The sequence below is a fragment of the Anser brachyrhynchus genome, assembly GCF_964034855.1.
Source record: "Anser brachyrhynchus genome assembly, chromosome: 5".
NCBI classification, from domain to species: Eukaryota; Metazoa; Chordata; class Aves; order Anseriformes; family Anatidae; genus Anser; species Anser brachyrhynchus.
In genome coordinates, this window is record NC_137699.1 from 19,991,066 (window position 1) to 20,003,832 (window position 12,767).

The 12,767-nt window shown below is 47.8% G+C and overlaps 1 protein-coding gene across 2 annotated transcripts in view; it reads right to left on the reverse strand.

Annotated features, from left to right (window-relative positions):
- The window catches only part of CRACR2B (calcium release activated channel regulator 2B), a 41,879-nt gene that overhangs the window by 17,672 nt on the left and 11,440 nt on the right, over positions 1 to 12,767 (reverse strand). For both annotated transcript variants that reach the window (XM_080593840.1, XM_080593841.1), the window contains exons 2-7: positions 9,797 to 10,052; positions 8,236 to 8,347; positions 5,300 to 5,468; positions 2,963 to 3,109; positions 2,538 to 2,628; positions 2,314 to 2,406 (exon numbers count right to left, since the gene is read on the reverse strand). In XM_080593840.1, the coding sequence (XP_080449966.1) occupies positions 2,314 to 2,406; positions 2,538 to 2,628; positions 2,963 to 3,109; positions 5,300 to 5,468; positions 8,236 to 8,347; positions 9,797 to 10,052 (868 nt within the window). The remainder of the gene's footprint in view (positions 1 to 2,313; positions 2,407 to 2,537; positions 2,629 to 2,962; positions 3,110 to 5,299; positions 5,469 to 8,235; positions 8,348 to 9,796; positions 10,053 to 12,767) is intronic.

Sequence of the window (12,767 nt, forward strand, 5' to 3'; positions counted from 1 at the left end):
CCAGCCCACGGCCTCTGGGTCTTTCAATAAGCCAGAGGACAGGCTTTAATTAAAACACCTGCCCCTCCCTAAGAATTCTCTGTCAGAAAGAATTCTCCAGTTTTATTTTGTCTGTACTCAAACAATACTGCAGAACAGCACAATCACAATACTGGCCTTACACCACAAGAGGGACCCGATTATCCATGTAGCTTGGTATGAGCCTCGGAGTTAAAGGCATCAGAAATGTTCATTTGAGTAAGAAAGTCTCCACAGAGTCCCATATTCTGCCTTGATCCATAACACAAGGAGATACTATTTAGGAAGAACGTGTTTAGACAGCCACTACGACCTCCATCCCCAGTGCCTACAGTACCTGGACTAGGGATGACAAGAATCTCCGTCCCTGATTATTTCTCCTTTTCATGTTTACAGGCTCCTGTCCATTAGTTTGTCCAATCCATTCTCGAACTGCTGATACTGCTTTCCTCTACAACCTCCTGTGGCAAAAAAATGCAGCTCGCTAGTCCCCTTATAAAGAAGTATGTTCTTCGAGACCAATCTCATACTAGTCTCACTGAGTGTCCTTCGCCTCTGCTGTTGTGGGATTTAGGGAATAATACTTCCACGCGGATCTTATGTTTTATATATAATTATGTAATAATATGTAATTATATATAATAATACCAACATGTTTTACACACTACATTATACAATATAACATATAGTAATAATAATTATATATAATAATATATAACACCATCCTGAGTCCGTAAAGCTGTTATACCTTCCCTCAGCCTCCTTCTCTCCAAAGTTAGGTTTAAGTTTTCCTAGTTTCTCCTCTTAAGGCAAATGCTCCGTTTCCTTAATCCTATTAGCAATTGTACCTTTGTGTCTCAAGAATAATTCCCAGGGGCCTGTCTCGGGACTGGTGCTGTTTAATGTCTTTGTCAATGACAGGGACAGTGGGACCAAGCGCACCCTCAGCAAGTTTGCAGATGACAGACACCAAGCTGAGTGGTGCAGGCGATCCAGCAGAAGGAAGGGACGCCATCCAGAGGGACCTGGACAGGCTGGAGAAGTGGGCCCACGTGAACCTAATGAGGGCAAGGGTTAGGGTTAAGGTCAAGTCATCGAGAGCAGCCCTGCAGAGAAGGACTTGGGGGTTCTGGTGGACAAAAAGCTCGACATGAGCCAGCAGTGTGAGCTTGCAGCCCAGAAGGCCACCTGCATCCTGGGCTGCATCACCAGAGGAGTGGCCAGCAGGGGAGGGACGTGATTGTGTCCCTCTGCCCTGCCTTCGTGAGGTCCCACTTGGAGTGCTGCATCCAGTTCTGGGGGCCCCAGCACCACAAGGATGTGGAGCTGTTAGAGGGTACAGAGGAGGCCACGAGGATGCTCTTAGGCTGGAGCACCTCTTCTATGAAGAAAGGCTGAGAGAGCTGGGGATGTTCAGCCTACAGAAGAGAAGGCTCCAGGGGGACCTTATTGCAGCTTCTCTGTACTTAAAGGGGGCTTATAAAAAAGATTGGAGAACGACTTTTTGCTTGGGCAGGGAAAGAAGGGGGATGGTTTTAAATTACAAGAGGGGACATGTAGATTAGAGGTTAGGAGCAAATTCTTCACTCAGAGGATGGTGAGGCCCTGACACAGGCTGCCCAGAGAAGCTGTGGATGTGCCAGCCCTGGAGGTGTTCAAGGCCAGATATCCAGCTTGGATTCCTCCAATCACCAGCACCTTCCAGGCACCTCCCATGACTTGTTTCTGCAGGGGTCTCGGTTTTTCAAAGAAAGGAAAGACACCCAGAACGGACCATCACATACAAATGCACATACCAGGGACGGAAAGCCAATGGAAAGTTTCTGCTTTGATCTTTTCATTGACTGATTAATCGGTACGTCATCAGATGCTGAAATGCAAGTATGCAGCACAAACAACTCAAAGCGTCACAGAACTGTTCCCTCTGGGTTATTCTGGAGCAGAAGAAAAACTATCGAAATTTGGCTCTTGCATGTGCATACACACCTTTCTTACACACCGCAAAAGGCTCCAAACTCACAATTTCCAAATCTTCACCCCATTTTCCTTGCCAAATAAAGGCAAGGCAAAGTACAAGAGAAACCCAACCAGACAGGAAGATGAGTAGCCAGGATGTCACAGGACGACACTTCAGCTGAGGACAAACCAATCCACTTCAACACTTTCAGGGACAGGCGACAACTAGACTAGCCACCACTAAGTGTCAGCTGATGAAAACCACCCTCAGACAGAAAAGGTCTTAACAGAAAGACAGTAAAAGGGGATATGCTTTAGAAAGGCTTTGGGTCCTGTTACCTTCTTCTGTCGGTAGAGAATTTTCTCCAGCTCCTGCTCTTTGCTGCGCAGTTCCTTTTGGAGCAGGTTACTCCTGTCATGTCTCAGAGCTTCCTGCAGAGGTAAAGACACACAGCTGCTGATGTAACACCCAGCACAGTTAAGAGCTGTTCCTTGGCCAGATGAGCCACCTCCCCTGCTTCAGACCAGAGAAAGTTTGACTTCAGCCAAGAAAGACGAGGTACCTGGCAGATTATCCTCTCCCTTTCTGCTTTGATCTGTTGCTCCATTTCTTCATAAAGGCACCTGACTTCTCGGTCATGGTCTGTCTCCTTCCTACAAAAGGAAAGGTGCATTGTCAGGAGAGAGAAAGAGAATGCAGAAAGAAAACAGGAGAGGTGGTGGAAAGAGTTCTACTAACAGCTGTGCAGCATTGCCAAAAAGTTATTTGAGTGGGATTTTAACCAGACCAAACGTCATGGGTGTGCACTGATGCAAAACAAACCTGTGGCAATTAAGTCGAGATAAAGAGTCATTTTATTACCACAAGAAAAATCTCCATGTCCTGTAACCCAGTCTCCCCTCGTACTTGAGGAAGAACATAACACACGAAATTGCATCCAAGTACCAGCTGGTTCCTGACAGCAGCTGGCCATGATGTTCTCCTTACCGCTTCAGTGCCTGCTCCATAGACTCCTTCTCATGATTCACCTCCTTGATGTACGATGAAACGCGCAACAGAAACTCCTCAAAACTGGATAAGAGCTCCGGGCGCTCCTTTCGTAGCCGGGCCCAAAGCTCCCGAACCTCACTTGGACTGGAGCAAGCACAAAAGAGAGAAGGAAAACAAATGAATTTTTGCCATCTTCTGGATTGTTACTCCAACTCTGATACACATTCGGGGCTGACAGCCTGCCATCTTCCTGTGACTTCCTCCATTACACCATACAGCGAAGAGGAAGGGCAGACAATTTCTGAGCGTGCACGGGGACTGAGAGCTACTGCAAAGTTAAAATGAAGGAGGTCAGCTGAAAGAGAAAAGGAGTCACCTAGAAAGCAGTTCTGGAATGATTATTTTCCAAGTACTCAGTAATAACGCATTTGGTGTTTAAACGAAGATTGAAAGAGATAAACATTCAGCAAATTTGCTGTCAGCTGTGATCAAGCAGCAAACTCTTACAGCCAGCACACATCACATTGGTTTTATCACACCATGACTGTACTGGTGGATGCTGCTGCCCTTGTTTGCTTGCTTATTCAGCAATTTTGGGAACTGAGGCACAAACAAAAGAGTTTTCCAAGAGTGTTGCATTAGGATTATGAAGGAAGCCCCAGAAATCCAAAGTCTTGTTTTTGTGAACCTGCAATAACAATTACATTGTTTTGGCATTTAGCTCATCACAACCAGTATACGGCACTTAGAAACTCAATCTTTCTCAAAGAGTCTCATAAATCTCAGGTTTGTTTTGGGAACGAGTTTTTTTTTTTCCTTTTTTTTTTTTTTAAAAAAAATCCATGGATTATTTTGGAGAAACTACCTTGAAATGTACAAAACAATTATACTCATAGACATTATCCAAATAGAAATTTTTCTTTGTCTATGTATTTGTCTCCCTTAGTATTCTTCATGAAAAAAAAGAAATTACCAAAAAGCCCTTGATTCCCTCTGCCACCATCACAAGATAGCCTCCCACTTTTGTCTCAAGTTGAAAAAAATGACTGACAGTTCTTCAAAACTTCAGATTTTAGCTAACAGAAAATATTCAGCTCCATTAACACACAAAGCCATTTATCTGTAGCAAAACCAGCAAAGATAGATAGTTCAGATTCCTAATCTACCCCCAATTAAGTTCTGGTTTTCGTTAATTCCTTACAACTGGCTCGGCACAAAGGTATGATATGAAGTAGCTGTTGGACTCATTGCATAAAACTACAAGTAAGTGATCGAAACAAAACACAGGGTAAGTCCTAACACACTTTAAGACCAGATGCTTCACAAAGAGTCGTAGACAGCAGAAGCTACTCATCCAAAACAATAACACAGCCCTTCACAGTGTCATCCCATTCTTTGAGGCATAAAAAAAAAAAAAGCTTCCCAGAATTTTTCTTGAGAAGCTCTTTAGCATTAAAAAAAAACAGGTAGGTGTTCTGTATCACAATGAAAATGAAACAAAATCTGTTTCATGACTAACAAAGCTCTGCAAGCAGCAAAATCCTTTGCTCTCAGCTTGTCTTCAATCCCGTTGTCCCTACTGGGAGCAGGGCTGCCCCCAGCAAGCTGCTGACAACTGTTGAACTACGATGTCTGAAAAAATCAAAGCCTGCCATGGATGCTGTCGGGCCACCCCAGCTCCAGCAGCTGTGCATCAGTACGAAGCAATTATGGAGAATGTTTCACTTGGGAAGGCCCTAAAAAAATCTCCTGCGGTGTAGCAGCTGGATGACACGGGTCAGCAGACTCTACCACTGCATGAGCATTGATACCAATTTTTAAGGCGCAGGTTTTAATCCCTTGCCCGTTTCAGCCTCTCACCATTTTCAAGACCAGCGCAGTCCCAAGCGGCCCCTTGAGCACAGATCTTTCAGGCATGGTCTCAGAGCTAAGATTCTCTGAACATGTGTGAACAATCACACCCCCTTTTGGAAGGGACAGCACACACATCCTCCTTACCTTGTCTAACCCTCACAGGCTTCTTTTCATTTGCTGCATGCAGATGAGTTTCCACATCAATTGCTACATTTTACAGCTGTGGTTTTGAACTTGCAGTTTGGGAAACTGAGAAAAGCACTGCACTGAAAGTAATTTATAACCGATGAGAAAACCCAGACTTCACTGCATTTGTTACCAAGCACATGAAAACACGAGAGAGCAAGACAGAAAACCCAAGCAGTAGTTCAGAGAGCAAGCAGCTCACTTCACTTCCTTGGTGTTCGCTGGTACTTTCAAGTGTCGGTACTGCAAGTTCAAAACAGGGCAAAAGTAAGGCCATGAGATTCTCCTACTTACTCTTCAAATACTTGGGCTGCTCCGAGCTGCTCCATCATGGAGTAGAAGCGTTTCTCTTCATCATCTGCCGGGTCCATATCATCTGACCAGCCTGACTCAAAGGTCTCCTCGTGACTGGAGCGATCTGTCTTTCTGGCCCCCTGACACATGTCAATTCCTATCAACTTTCCTGATGGAAGGAGAAGGGAAGAAGGAGAAAAAAGAAAGTCAAATTGGATGTCATTTAAGGACTTGTTATTCAAATGGCAGCCTGACACAGCTCCATGAGAAGCTGCGTGGGTGCTGCTCTTGTAGACGACAGCTCCTGGTGAGTAAAGAGCCTCCGCTCTGACGTCCTGAACGACGCGTCCAGTGTTCAGCCTTCGATGCTGGGACTGAAGCTGGCTTCCAGCCTGACAAAAGGCTGCTACGGCTCTGCTCACATCTGTGCTAAGATGATCTACCACCCACAGCCTCGGATCCTCTGCGCGTGGAAGATGGCATTTGGTCATTTCACTCCTGCGGAGTGGTGCTGTGGGTACGTTTGTCAGTGGTGCCACGAACTCCCTCTGGGACTGCAAGCCAGGCACCGAATAGCTCTGCGCCTCAGTTTCTCTGCTTATAAAAAAGTGGTGGTGGGAGAGCATTACCCTTCCCTCCTCACGTGCTACATCTGTTCTGATTCAAGTGCTACAGGACAAGGACTGCCTCTTGCTAGGATTGCGTGGCGTGTCTGAACAAAATGACCTTATCCTCTCAGCACCCCCTCCGGCCCCATCCCACGTATGTAAGGCTTCCAGCTTTCCAGATCCTGTTTCACGCTGAGACGCTAATGCCATGAGAATTTCATGCTATGCAAGGCATGTGACAGGAACTGGTGCTGGGAACAAATTCTTAAAGAAACAAATCGAGTGAGCCTGTCCAGAACTCAGGCCCTCATCCCGCACACCAAGGTCAGGCCTCCATTAGCAGCTACCCTTCCATCCCAGGACACAGCTGCTTGGATCCAAAGGCAGAAGTGACATCCCAGCCACAGGGCCAGGAGCCAAGGATGTTCAGAGCATGGCTAAGAACATGAAGCTGCTCTAAGGGGAAAATATCCAAAATCTGTGTACCTCACGTCATTTAACTCTACCACGTCTTGGCTCCAAACGTCTTCACCACATCCCCTCCGCTAACTACGTACAATACTGTGAGAAGTCATCTGCAAAAAAGAGTGCTGAGGTCCTGATGCAAGCTTCTTTTCCCTTTCTGTTGTCCCTCTGTGCTTGGATGCCAGGGACTGCGTCCAACACATGGCAGGTTGCCCCACTGCACTTCCTCCTCCTCTTCCCAGGTGGTCACAGCTCCACTGCACCCTGGGCATCTGCTAGAAACCTGCCAGGCTCGGGGCCACTCCAGCCCAGCATAAGACACGTGTTGCTGGGGTCTGCAACATGTTTTCCTCCACGCTGGGAGTAACGCAGAGGGATGCAGAACCTAGCAGCTTCTCTCCCACTTTTAAAATGTGTAAAAATCCTACAGCAAGGACAGGCAGGCCCCACTCCAGCTTAAAACCTTGGACAGTTATTAAGGGGGTGGGCTTAGATTAGGCACGTTGGATGTCTGCTTTAAAGAAAGAATAATTATCTCTCATTATCTGTCTCTTAGAGCTGGGAAAATTGAGGTAGGGAATGGTCGGAAGATTGTTTTGACATCCCAGAAGGCTCTCACGTTGCTTTAAATTGAACATTTTAAATTGATGCTCTTTTTGTCGGCTGTGCAGAAACACCCTGTAACCTCTCAGAGGCCATGCAAGGAGCCCTCTGAAGAAGCAGAGCTGATGGCTGCACAGTTCCCAGCTGGAGCTCTTTCCCTTGATCTCCCCCCTGTACGTTCTGGAAGGACGACAGCAGTATGCCAGGGCAAATTCCCCGGTTAGAGGTCAGCCTGAAAAGGATCTCAGTGAGGCCAGCCACAAGGAATGACCATAAGGAGAAGAAATGGAGAAATTAAGTGTTTTGCAGTTAAGTGTTTTGCCCGGACTGGAGCAAGTGTCAGGGAGCCAGGCTGCCAAGGCAGGGTGGTACCTGACAACCTGCTCTGTTCCAGGCTGAGACACAGCAACCAGCCAGGGCGGCCCAAAGGAAAATCTGGCCTGTTCTACCAGCACTGAGGCAGGTACCCTCATGACGTCCACCTATGGCTAGCACCCCCAACTCAAAAAAAGCCCTGCTCAATCAGGATACAACAACTCCTCCAACGCTTCTAAAAAGCCTAGACCACCTATGTCCACTCCCTTTGGCCTGATCCCAACACCAGCAACACCTCCACATGCCCCAGCAGCCCAAGGAAGGGGCTAACAGGTGCAGATGTTTTGAGAGCTTACAACCAGCTAAGGCAGCTGAGCGCACACAGCAGGGTTATTAGTGCTACGCTCCATCCCTCCTCCTCAACACCTCTTGTGCTGCTGGATGATCACTTTGCTATAGGAGTAACATTATCGTAGTGTTTGGAAAAGACAACAGCAATAGGAAAACAAAAGCTTATTTTAGTCACCTTGTTAACCTACTAACAGGACTCCTACTGACAGCCTTGTACGGCACTGCTTAAACCAGCTAGAGACAGCTGCCAAGCTGCCCCCTTGTAAAACGAGGGTTGTTATCCAGATGAACAACCACGGACCACACACGGACAGGCTGCAGGATGTACCCATCTCCAGTAACAGAGGCTCAGCAGCTAGCTCTACCAGGTAGGCAGATGACAGCAGTCTTGTAAGAAGGGGACACGAAGCCTCAGGAAGGGGTCAGCAGTCCTGTACACACACACACCTGCCCCAGTGATATTCAGGTAAACATGGGGCATTGCCACGCATAACTGGTACAGCTTCAGCAGAAGCACCGCGCTTGCAGCTTTCTCGCCAGCGTAAAAAATTCTGCAACCGATTTTTCCTTCCTCTTTCTCTGTGCAGTCCTTACCCAGCCCCATGCTGAACTCCACAGGCGTCAGGTATCCGTTATTGTTCTGCTCCAAGCTGTCAAAAACAGTCTCCAGCTGCTCAAGCGTTAGGGGGAGTTCACTCTGAAGCCGCTGCAGAGAGAACAAGAGCGAACAAAATGAAGGCATGACTCAAGTCTTCCCCGTGACCTGCTCTGTCTCTGGTGTACCCAGCTTTGGATACTGTGCCCTGGTTGGGATGAGACAGTCTGGGGGTGTGCCTGAGTCACGCCACAAACGCCTGTTTGAGCCCACTGATAAAGCTTTCCACCACCTGATGATCCAACCAGGACTGCAGAGAGAGAGCTTCAGGTTCTTTTGTTTGAAGGGAGCTCAACCCTCTTCCAGCCCCACTTCAGCCTCCAGCTCACCGCCTGCCTCCACCCAGCCCTGCCCAGGCTCTACCCAAGGGTGGCTGTGCCCCGGGGCACTGCCAGCCTCCTGCGGCCACTGCTGCTCCCAGGGGAGCTCCGTGGGCACATCAGGTACCAGCTCCACCTCTTCAGCCAGAACGGGAGGACAGACTTGTGATCTAGGACTCAGGGTGTCTGCGTTCAGTCCCTAGCTCTTGCAGGAAACCTTGCGGATCATAAGCAAAACGTTTAGTCTGCAACAGAGAGTTAGCTTCCTTCTGTCATCTGTCTGTTGGGATTGCATCCTTATTCCTGCTACACAGACAAGGAACAGAGATTTCCCTTTGAAATACACGTGCAGAGTACACAGTGCCAAGGGGGTTCCAAAGAAGCTTCCAAATAACACGAGGTCTGGGCCAAAAACCCATCACCATCCGTTAAAAACTCAGCTTTAGATAAAGCTTAAGAAATATTTATTAACGTAAGTATACAAAATGAGGCATCACGCAACCCATGAGTCAACAATTAAACCAGGATTTGTTTACTGAACTGGACTTGCCAAATGTTAATCATAGACTGAGAAAGAGATGGGACAGGAGAAAAACGGTCCACATGAAATCTTCCTGATAAAACGTTAAAGCAAAAAGCACAAAGAAAACGGGATTCTGTTAACACATGCTGTTTTGAACAGAAAGCAGCAAAACTTATTATACCAGAGCAAAGTCACAATTCAGGCCTAACGAGAATGTTTGAGGTAAGGCTTCAGCTATGTTTGAGACCAAAAAAATATAAAAAAGTTAGAGGTTTTTTTTTTGTTAAAAGACTGCGGGGACTGTTGTTGTTTATTGTGGTGTTATTTTGTTTTTTAAATAAACCAAAGATTTTTTCCCCAGATCTCCCATCCATCGCACACTTAATGTTTGTAGGATCTGTTGCGATTTTTTTAATTTTATGCATTCCTTACAAATTTGGGATTGCAGTCCCCCCGTTGTCCCAGGAATTCCCAAGGGGCACACGGCCTTCCCAGGAGTTTTGGCAGCCGGCTGTGGCAGAGTCTGGCTCCCAGGGAGACAGACACGTGCACGCCCATGCTTGCCAACGGATAAGGTATGCCACGTTCTCCCCTCTTCTGGCCCCCCATGCCTTTACAGCTCCTCCCAGGAAAGGGGATGGATTTTTTTTCCCTCACCTGCATGTCCAGCTTGGTGATAAAGCCCTTCTCATCCTTGTCACACAGCTGGAAGAGCTCCCTTGCCTTTTTGAGCATCTCCACCTCCACGTCTTCCAATTCAGTCGTTCGGCTGGAAGGAGAAGCACCAGGAGTCACCTCACCCTCCTCGTCCCCCTCCTCTTCTGCTTCCCAGTGGACGTATCTCAAGCACGAACCCCTCTGGTTCTCCATCTTTTCAGAGCTTTTTCCCCCAGGGCAGGGGCAAATGGGAGAGCTGTGGGGCAGGAAACACAGAAAGCCCAGTCAAACGGCACCCTCCGCTTCTTACCACCGCGTTATCTGGTTACACGCCTTGTTGGTCTGATGGTTGATCCTCAGCATCTGTGTCTGCTACCGAGCAGACAGCTGGGGGTTCGGGACACAGAGAGGTTGGCAGAGGTACGTGCTGTAAACGACACGGGCACAACGGGGCTTGCCACGCGGCTGCAACCCTCCGCGCTGCGCGCTGAGAGCAGGGCCAGCTCCCCGCACGCCCTGCCCGCGATGCTTCCCTCCGCTCCGGGTTCCTCTGGTATCAGCACGAGCTCTTCCTCCTCCTGCTGCTTTTTTGTACAGACCTGCACCACAGCTCCAAGAGCCCACAGCAGGACAAAGGCAGCGAGGAGGAAGATCTGTGCAGGCGACAGAGGAAAAAGGATAAGGATCACCTCTCCCACCCAGACCCCACAGCTGACTTCCCAGCGCCGGCATTTTCTTGTTAACACTTCCCAAATAGTAACTCCATCTTCTTTCGTGTTACCACAGCACAAAAAGAAAGGTCTGAACATTCCTACACTGGGACATAAGATGGGAAAAAATTAATAAGCTGGGCACTCCTGCCCTTTTTGCCTCTGTTTTGAGAGCTCATAAGCTGCCAAACAGAATTTTAATCTGAAATGTTCACCTTTGTAGGAAGGAAACCACACAATTATGGAGACATTTCAGATGCCAAAGAAAATAATTCCCATTATTTACACGTACATGAAACAAAAAGGCTAGGAAAGAGAGCACAGGAGGGGGATTTTAAAGATGCATGCAGTGCATCCCTACCCCAACACACCTTCCGACTCGCTGATCCCACGTAACGCTCTCCAGACAGCTTTTCTTCAGCACCACCACCACATTTTTAAGCCTTGTTGCACCAATTGCTTCAGGCTTCTCCTGCGGCAGCTCTGTGCTCCGCACTGCAGGGCAGAAGTGAGCTGTGCAAGCAGGCTGACAGCAGATTGAAACGGTGCTAGCCACGAGGGCTTGGGTTTTTTGTTTCTGAAACCTCCAAGAAATTAAAAGCCGTGTACAGATGCAACGATAACGAGCGACTCGATTCTGTTTGTGCCCTCAGTACGTTGGGACGATAAAGAACTTGATGGCCTGGAAGAATGTCACCGCGCAAGAACTGTATGAAACTAATACAAAAGGAGAAGGCAGTTATGCACCATGCTATTTGACTCCATTCATTACTGCTGCTCCGTGAGCCAGAGGGCTGTTCTGCTTCAAAGAACGAGCAGAATGCTTTGCTCCCTCTCTCAAATCGGCATTTTTTCAGGGCATCTCTGCTTAGTGTCACTTGAAACAATATTTATTTGAAACTCTGCAGAAGACTGCCGACAGATTGGTAGCATTATGTGTTTCTGGTGAAGCAGTCATCCCTGGCAAGCAGGGGACACAGACATGGACTCAAGCTTTGGAGAGCAGTGTTGGGGAAAGAAAGCATGAGAAGTTGGACCTGTAAGAGAAAAAACAGACCTAAATATCTTTAGCTGCATGGATTTTACAGGTGACTATGGTGAGAAGTCAGAGAGCCACACTGATGAATTGTAATTACTGGCGGCCACAGGCCACCTTGCTAAACCTTTCTGCCAGACCCATTTCTTCCACAAGAAAGTTCGAAGCAAGAGCCCTAACAGGACTGAGGGAAAGGAAAAAAAGGAACAGAACATGGAAAAGCACGAATAAGAAATAAGTTTTCTAAAACTTCCCACTAGCTACCTAAGACACACTGATGCCACCAGAAGATGTTACTTTTTTGCTAGCAGCGCCATGGGTTGTGTTTCAACACCAACCCAGAGCAACCCAGCCAGACGACGTCTCCCCAGCCCTGCTGCAGCCAACAAAAGGCTGCACAAGGAGGATGTTCTGCTCTCTCTCTGAGACTTGTCTGCAAGCTGAAATCGGAAATATTACATCCCCACCTCTAGCATCTCCCCATTTTATCAAAAGCCCAGCTGTATTGTAGCTCCCAAATCCTAGTGGAGCTAAAAGCCTCTTCATTAGAAGAGCAGGGGCAAGAGTCTGAAAGGATTTGACTCACACATGTGAAAAACCAAGCCCATTAATTCAACACTGAGAGGACAGAGTCTCTTGTTCAAACTGTTTCAAGTGGCTTGAAGCCAGACGTGGCTCTCAATGTCGAGATGGCACTTGCAGAGGAACAAGGCAGCAAATAAAAGAGAGTCCCAGTATGCAAAACACACCGCGGCTCTCTGACGGACTTCTTTCCCTGAGGCCTTTGAGTAGTTCCTCATCGCCGTCCCTTCTGTAAGGGCATCGCACGGTATAAACACGGATGAGGCACGCGGCAGATCTCAATCTAACAAGTGCTGTCAGACCTCCCTCAGCTACAGATCGTTGCTGCAAACTGCTGAGGAAGCAGCTTTACCAGCAAGAGGCAGGGCATCACCGACGGAGAACTCTGAAGGAGGCTGGGGTCACTGGAGCAGAAAACCCGGGTACCGCTGTCCAAAAGCCAGATTCATTGCTCCAGGTCTCATCTCTCAGGGCAAGACAGTCATCGAGACAACACCAGTCAAGCATGAATTTCCACACCTAGCTTGGCATCAGGCTAATCTCTGCATTTTGCTAGATGTACTACCATAAGAACATCTGCAATGGGCCGCAGCAAAGTTCATCTAGCCCAGACCACCACCAGCTCCCCCAGAAGGTGGAAGTG